Below are 8968 nucleotides of genomic sequence, written 5' to 3'. Positions count from 1 at the left end.
GTGTGTGTGAGTGTGAGAGTGAGTGTGTGTGTGAGTGTGAGAGTGAGTGTGTGTGTGAGTGTGAGAGTGAGTGTGTGTGTGAGTGTGAGAGTGAGTGTGTGTGTGAGTGTGAGAGTGAGTGTGTGTGAGTGTGTATGCGCGTGCGTGCGTGTGTGTGTGCCAGTGCTGCTTCCCCAGCGGTGGCAGCTAATGTGACTTTATCACACTGTTACAGTTTTTTCAACTGCTTTCACACGTTTTCAAAACTTTGCCTCTTTTTCTGAAATCTTCACACACAAATCCAAGAATTGCACACACAGAATGCAAAGTGCCTCTCATCTCTTTCAAAACGAAGCACTGCATTCAAAATATCACAAACACATCTCAAAAGCAAACAACATTCATCTTACGTTGCAAACACCTTTGCCATAATATTATATTTTTGGATATATCATCATATACACACAGTTATTCAAAACCTAAAGCTCTTCTTTCATGAGCTCCTGTGTACATTTCTGTTCAAGATTGAAAGTATTGAAAAATTCACGGTAAACATGAAAGCAAGATTGTATGCAAACTTTTTACTGTAAGTATTTGTGGTTGTGAATACACAGAACAAAAGAGAAGTGTTGTATTTGCAAAAAGTGTTTTATGAACCTTTTTGAAGCTTCGAATCAATTGCTTAGCAAAATGATTCACTGTTTTGAAGTGCTCGAAACACCACACACTAGTCACGCCTGCTGGTCAAACAAAAACTCAGGCTAAAACATGCATGAAAACAGCTTTTAAAACCCCATTGCAAATGTTTTATTGAAAGTATAATACATTTAATGCAATAAAAATAATAAAATACCATTAAATAAGAAGTGTCTGTATGATATGTGGTTTTAAAAATTTTGTTTGTTTGTTTGTTTTATGGACAGTTTCTATATAGAGGCCGGTAAGAGACTATTAAGACTATTATTATTACACAAATGTCTCATTACAAATGTCTACAAATAGATGAAACTGATCCGAGATCAGGTAAAAACCATAGACACTGGTTCAATGGTTCGTCGCTGAAATTTTGAAACTTTTAAAACATGAGATAATGAAGCCTCGTTTACTGAAATCACATGCAGGGTTGCCAGGTTTTCACAACAAAACCTGCCCAGTTACTACCCAAAACTAGCCCAATCGTGTTTTGAGGGGGTCCCCCGGTAAAAATCATGTTCTGTGGGGTAAAATACATGTTTTTTTGTGGGGTTCCCCTGGTAAAATTAGCATTTTAGGGGCTAAATATCACGTTATTGGGATCGCATCAACCCACGGACATGAAAAACAACCCGCAGCAATAGTGTTAAAGTTGCCCAATTCCGCGGGAAAACCACCGGAGCTTTTATTATGCCACAGTCGAGCGCTTGCGCTGCTTCCGGTCGTGCGTATGTGGGGTAAAGCAGCGGAGCTTTTATTATGCCACAGTCGAGCGCTTCCGCTGCTTCCGGTCGTGCGTGTGTGGGGTAAAGCAGCGGAGCTTTTATTATGCCACAGTCGAGCGCTTCCGCTGCTTCCGGTCGTGCGTGTGTGGGGTAAAGCAGCGGAGCTTTTATTATGCCACAGTCGAGCGCTTCCGCTGCTTCCGGTCGTGCGTGTGTGGGGTAAAGCAGCGGAGCTTTTATTATGCCACAGTCGAGCGCTTCCGCTGCTTCCGGTCGTGCGTGTGTGGGGTAAAGCAGCGGAGCTTTTATTATGCCACAGTCGAGCGCTTCCGCTGCTTCCGGTCGTGCGTGTGTGGGGTAAAGCAGCGGAGCTTTTATTATGCCACAGTCGAGCGCTTCCGCTGCTTCCGGTCGTGCGTGTGTGGGGTAAAGCAGCGGAGCTTTTATTATGCCACAGTCGAGCGCTTCCGCTGCTTCCGGTCGTGCGTGTGTGGGGTAAAGCAGCGGAGCTTTTATTATGCCACAGTCGAGCGCTTCCGCTGCTTCCGGTCGTGCGTGTGTGGGGTAAAGCAGCGGAGCTTTTATTATGCCACAGTCGAGCGCTTCCGCTGCTTCCGGTCGTGCGTGTGTGGGGTAAAGCAGCGGAGCTTTTATTATGCCACAGTCGAGCGCTTCCGCTGCTTCCGGTCGTGCGTGTGTGGGGTAAAGCAGCGGAGCTTTTATTATGCCACAGTCGAGCGCTTCCGCTGCTTCCGGTCGTGCGTGTGTGGGGTAAAGCAGCGGAGCTTTTATTATGCCACAGTCGAGCGCTTCCGCTGCTTCCGGTCGTGAGTATGTGGGGTAAAGTAGCAAAACATTTGGGATAATGTAAGTACACAAGTCAGCAAAATATATAACACTGTTCTAGTGGTTTTTGGATATTTTAATAAAAAAATCTTACATATTGTGCCTTTAAGAACTAGTTTCACCACTTGCAATAGTCAAGGGGTAATCAGTCTTACTTTTCATACTCAAATTAAGACCAATCTATGTTTTTATAACTGAATTAAAATAGTTATGGCCGGTCTTGAAGAAAAAAAATAGATGACTAACTTTTTAAGACTAGTTTAAGCAGTTTATGCAACCGGCCCCAAGTTAAAAACTGCTTGAAATCTAATGGTATTCAGAAAAGAACAGGAATGAAATATAATGTAGCCTAATTAATAAACTTGGGCTCACGTAACAAATGCTTGATAGTTTATTGCATTATATAAGCCGCTTTGGAATCAGCACATTTCAGATGATAAAAAACACAACTTATTTTGCAGAAAACATGGTATTTAATTTCTCAGTGCAAGTCCCAAAATACACCCAAATACTAAAGCAATAAGCCCCGTGAAGCCGTGGTTTACACTGAATTTATAACAGTTAAGGGGCGTTGTTAGGCAGCTGTTATAAATTCACTGTAAACCACGGCTTCACGGGGGTTACTGCTTTTATAAAACGGTTATTCCATATACGTAGTAAGGTTTCACAAAATAAAACAGAGCAAATAAAGTGTAATGATATTAATAAACACAGTATTCTTCCACCAAACAATGTAGCTCCTCAGAAACAGTTGTGGTTGCTACAAAGTGGTTGCCGAGCAACACAAACGTAAACAAAGGTGTGTTACTTTGTAGCGTCATTTACAACAGCTTCGAACGCGGCTCAGCCAATCAGAGTCAAGCACCGGAACTATCGGTTTTATAAACATGAAATGTAATTTTAAGCTTCAGGCGGTTGTTGTAGTCGCTCGGATGATCTTCACATCATCTGTGTCACTCACAAACTCACCTACGAGTAAACGCACGGGATCAGACAGCAGCTGCTGTGTTTCTGTTTGTGCTTTACATCGAGCGGTTCCCAGATCCAGACCCACAGAGATCGGCAGAACGAACCAGGACTCTAGTGAATCCACTCGCTTCACATCCAGCTCCAGTCCGTCCAACATCAATCTGAACGTCACGGGCGGAGATCCACGCTCAGAACGGCAGCTGATGTTGGCCGTCAGGCTGGAGCCGTTAGAGAAGGCCGTAAACGATAACGAGGGCACCGATATGTGCTCTGAAAATCAGAAAAATCAGTTTCAATTATGAAATGGTATATTCACACAGTGAAAATAAATGGACAGGATCTTGATTGGATGGTAAAAGTGTTAATAAAATCAGAAATAAAATAAAATATATAAAAAATGAAATATATATATATTTATGGAAGCCCGTTTCCGCCACTGAATAAAAAATAAAAAAAAGGTTATTGCGACTTTATATCTCACAATTCTGACTTTTTTCACAGAATTGCGAGATATAAACTCGCAATTATGAGAAAAAGTCAGAATTGTGAGATAAAAAGTCACAGTTACCTTATTTTTTATTCAGTGGCGGAAACGGGCTTCCATATATAATAGATGAAAACTGAACTAAAACAAATAAAATTAAGTAAACCTAAGTATTAATATTAATAATAAAAATAAACACATTACTAAAGTTCTTTGCACACTCTTTCTCGTCCGAAATTTTCACACTTTACACTTTAATACGACCTCATGTTGTATTTACGCATATGAAAATTTTGGACTCAGTGTGCAAGGAACTTAATAAAATATAAATATTAGATTCAAAACTTTAGAAATTCTCATCTGAAATTTTCACACGTTAAAAAATAAATACGACCTCACGTTGTGCCAATCACTTTTACACGCTGCCTCCGAAACTTTCGTCCGTCATAAAAAAAATTTGGATCAGGTTCGATTTTCTGCGTTTTCGCATCCGTAGCAAATAACATAATAAAGTAAATAAAATAAAAATACATTAAACCTAAATTGTAATATATAAAAAATGACAAAAGCACATCAAATTAAAGTAAAAAATAAAATGTAAATATTTGATATTAATATTAGAAAATTAGAAGTAAGAAAACGGAAATAAGTTTAAGATGAAGCACTAAAAATTGCTAACTGGAAATAAATACAAATTCAAAGTGAAATAAACTTAAACCTAAAAAAATGACAAAAGCACACATATAAAAAATTACTAAATGAAGCTAAAAATGAAAATAGCCTATAAATATTAATTGAAAAACTAAAATTAGAAATGTTGCCTCGGCAACTAAATGAAATAAGTTTAGGTTGAAGCAAAATAGCTAAACTTGCTAACTGGAAATAGATAAAAAACTAAAACTGAGAAATAAATTAAACCTAAATAGAAATAATAAAAACAAATCTAGTCAAAATTTCAAAAGCACATACACTGCAGGATATTCAACAAAAACAACTGCACAAGACTTGATTGGATGATGAAAGTGTCTCTATATAAAGATGACTGAAAAACTGAGAAAGGAACGTGTGGTTTCTTTGAAATGCAGAAGTGAGAGTTGTTAAGTTTGTTACTCTTGACAGTGACGTGGAGGTTTCGGCTGCTGGAGAATCTGGGGTTGACGGTCATCTGGTTTTGAGCCGTGCATGAGTATATCCCAGCATGCATTTCAGTCGCCCCGTCCACCGTGAGAGCGTCTCCGGAGAGCCGGTGGAGCTCTGATGAGGAGTTCACTAACTGTGTGTCGTGGTACCATGTGAAGGACAGATGCGTCCCCTTCCTGACGAGACAGCGCAGGACGAGCTTCTGTCCTTCATAGACGATCGCTGGATCGGGATCTGAGCTCAGACGGGCCCCTACGACAGGAACTGACATCAACAGAACTATTACACAATATCGGTCAATGAAACATGATGGCACACGACCAGGGTTATTATCTTTAACTAAAACTTATGGGTTACACTTTATTTTAAGGTGTCATTGTCACAGTGTAATTATACATTTAAGTACTGAGTAATATTAATTAACTACATGTACTTACTGTGTGGTTAGGGTCAGGATTAGGGTTTGTTTTAGGGTTACTTGCATGTAATTATGCATATTAATTGTTATTAAGTACATGTAAGCTGTGTAACATTAAAATACATTTATCTTTAAAAAAACATTGAATTGAAATAAATCTGAAATAAAATAAAATGTGAAAAATAAAAATCTAAATATTGGATGAGAAGTAATCTGAAATTATTCTAAACTCATTCTTAAATTTAGGTTAAAGCAATAAAATTACTAACTGGAAATAAATGAAAAACTAAAACTAAAATAAATTAAACCTAATCTAGTCATATTAAAAAATAAATAAATAGATACAAATTACAGAAGAACGTAACAAAATTACAAAAAAAAAAGACTAACTGAAAAAAAGTTTAATTTGAAGCATGAGCTCAGACGGGCCCCTACGACAGGAACTGACATCAACAGAACTATTACACAATATCGGTCAATGAAACATGATGGCACACGACCAGGGTTATTATCTTTAACTAAAACTTATGGGTTACACTTTATTTTAAGGTGTCATTGTCACAGTGTAATTATACATTTAAGTACTGAGTAATATTAATTAACTACATGTACTTACTGTGTGGTTAGGGTCAGGATTAGGGTTTGTTTTAGGGTTACTTGCATGTAATTATGCATATTAATTGTTATTAAGTACATGTAAGCTGTGTAACATTAAAATACATTTATCTTTAAAAAAAACATTGAATTGAAATAAATCTGAAATAAAATAAAATGTGAAAAATAAAAATCTAAATATTGGATGAGAAGTAATCTGAAATTATTCTAAGCTCATTCTTAAGTTTAGGTTAAAGCAATAAAATTACTAACTGGAAATAAATTAAAAACTAAAACTAAAATAAATTAAACCTAATCTAGTCATATTAAAAAATAAATAAATAGATACAAATTACAGAAGAACGTAACAAAATTACAAAAAAAAAAGACTAACTGAAAAAAAATTTAATTTGAAGCGCTTAAATTACTAACTAGAAATAAATAAAAACTAAAACTGAAATTTAAAATAAATTAAACCTAAATAGTAATGTTTAAAAAGACGTAACAAAAATGACAAAAGCCCATGAAAATACTAAAAATTAAACTTAACAACTACAAAACTTGAACTAAACAAAAATTAGAGATGTTGCCTTGGCAACTAACTGAATTCAGTTTAAATTACTAAATGAAATTACTAAGTGGAAATAAATAAAAAATAAAACGGATCTAAAACTGATATACAATAAAAATAAATTAACTATAAATACTAAATAAGTTTAGGTTGAAGCACTAAAATCTTAAACTTAATCTTAAATTAAACCCAAATTATAATATTTAAAAGAAAAACTTAGTCATATTAAAAAATAAATAAATAGATACAAATTACAGAAGAACGTAACAAAATTACAAAAAAAAAAGACTAACTGAAAAAAAATTTAATTTGAAGCGCTTAAATTACTAACTAGAAATAAATAAAAACTAAAACTGAAATTTAAAATAAATTAAACCTAAATAGTAATGTTTAAAAAGACGTAACAAAAATGACAAAAGCCCATGAAAATACTAAAAATTAAACTTAACAACTACAAAACTTGAACTAAACAAAAATTAGAGATGTTGCCTTGGCAACTAACTGAATTCAGTTTAAATTACTAAATGAAATTACTAAGTGGAAATAAATAAAAAATAAAACGGATCTAAAACTGATATACAATAAAAATTAATTAACTATAAATACTAAATAAGTTTAGGTTGAAGCACTAAAATCTTAAACTTAATCTTAAATTAAACCCAAATTATAATATTTAAAAGAAAAACGAATAAAAATGACAAAAGCACATAACTAAACTACTAACAATTTTAATGAAAACTGAAAATATTAAATAAGGGTTAATTCAAAATGTTCATAAAAACTATGATAGTATATAAATAATACTAAAACAACACCGTCTCTGACGTGTACTTGTGGTCACATAAGATCACGTAAAATAAAACAGCACTGGCTTCATCGACTTTGAAGGATCATGGGCATTTTAAAGGGGTCATGCACTGAGAAACCAAAATTCCCTTGATCCTTGATCAGTTTAGCCCCGCCCACCGATTCTACAACACTGTCTGTTTAGCCCCGCCCACCGATTCTACAGCACTGTCTGTTTAGCCCCGCCCACCGATTCTACATAGCTGCGCCAGTTTACTACAGCACTGCCTGTTTAGCCCCGCCCAATGATTCTACATCACTGCCTGTTTAGCCCCGCCCAACGATTCTACAGCACTGCCTGTTTAGCCCCGCCCACTGATACTACAGCACTGTCTGTTTAGCCCCGCCCACCGATTCTACAGCACTGTCTGTTTAGCCCCGCCCACCGATTCTACATAGCTGCGCCAGTTTAGCCCCGCCCACCGATTCTACAGCACTGTCTGATTAGCCCCGCCCACCGATTCTGCATTGCTGCCGGTTTAGCCCCTCCCACCGATTCTACAGCACTATCTGTTTAGCCCCGCCCACCGATTCTACAGCACTATCTGTTTAGCCCCGCCCACCGATTCTACATCGCTGCCTGTTTAGCCCCGCCCACCGATTCTACAGCGCTGTCTGTTTAGCCCCACCCACCGATTCTACAGCACTGTCTGTTTAGCCCCGCCCACCGATTCTACAGCACTATCTGTTTAGCCCCGCCCTCCGATTCTACAGCACTGCCAAACGGCAACCTTCCAGTCTCTCGTGAAACAAACACGGAAGTGACTAAAACTGCAATTCATCGACTGGCCGCTAGAGGCTGGCTACAAAAGGGATTCAGTCCCATAGATTCCCCATATTAAAATGCCCAACTTTACAGCAGAAAAAAATATGTTTACAGCCTGGTACAAAAAGTGGTTTTGGTGTATATAGCTAATTTTGCCCTTCATGACAACTGTGAGGGGGGTGAATTTTTTCTATAACTCATCCATTTAAATTATATTAAGCCTTAAAGTTCTGCATAATTAAGGGCGTGGCCACTTGAGTGACAGGTGGATTGCCGCTGCTGTTACCACCATCCAGTTAGGTGGGCGTGGTTTCAGCAATCAGCTCCCGCCTCTTTGCCCATTTTCGATTATCCTGGAGTGACGCACGGTGATGCTCTGCCAAGATGGCGACGGCCAGCTCCGCCCACTTTGAGCTTCAAAAATGCTCTCCAGAAACCTACTGATGACGTCACGAACACTACGTCCATGTTTTTATAGTCTATCGGTGCGTTCCAAACGGGATATATATCGTCCTCCGAAGGGCACTTCGGAGTGAAAACAATCATGGCCGCCATATTGAAGGGACGTTCCAAACCGAAGTGCTCAAAACTGGCCACTTCAAAGGTCCCTTCAGAATTAAGGATTTGAAGGGTACAATTGATGGACACTTCGGGCTCCCATGATCCTTTGCGCAGATTCTTTGCATGATGACGGCGCCTCCGTGTGGGCACGTGATGATGACGCAGAAGGGCACTTCAAGAAACAGTTGTTTGGTCCCCTACACCCTTCAAACCTTCGAAGCTCTCGCTCCAGAGGGTAAACCCTTTGAAGAGATTAGGGCATAGAAATGAGCCCTTCCAAATGGAACGCAGGGTATGAGCGCTGCCTGTTTAGCCCCGCCCACCGATTCTACATCACTGCCTGTTTAGCCCCGCCCACCGATTCTACATCGCTGCC

The 8968-nt window shown here is 38.1% G+C and overlaps 1 protein-coding gene across 1 annotated transcript in view; it reads right to left on the bottom strand.

Moving 5' to 3' along the window:
* LOC107564562 (uncharacterized) overlaps positions 1-8968 on the bottom strand; it is a 20035-nt gene that overhangs the window by 3752 nt on the left and 7315 nt on the right. The window contains exons 4-5 of the mRNA XM_016249667.1: positions 4807-5100; positions 3213-3482 (exon numbers count right to left, since the gene is read on the bottom strand). Of these exons, the coding sequence (XP_016105153.1) occupies positions 3213-3482; positions 4807-5100 (564 nt within the window). The remainder of the gene's footprint in view (positions 1-3212; positions 3483-4806; positions 5101-8968) is intronic.

Source organism: Sinocyclocheilus grahami, unplaced genomic scaffold (genome assembly GCF_001515645.1).
Source record: "Sinocyclocheilus grahami isolate Dianchi unplaced genomic scaffold, SAMN03320097.WGS_v1.1 scaffold947.1, whole genome shotgun sequence".
In the NCBI taxonomy this organism is placed as follows: domain Eukaryota; kingdom Metazoa; phylum Chordata; class Actinopteri; order Cypriniformes; family Cyprinidae; genus Sinocyclocheilus; species Sinocyclocheilus grahami.
The sequence above is the reverse complement of the archived record's forward strand: the minus strand, read 5'-3'. Positions and strand labels throughout refer to the sequence as shown.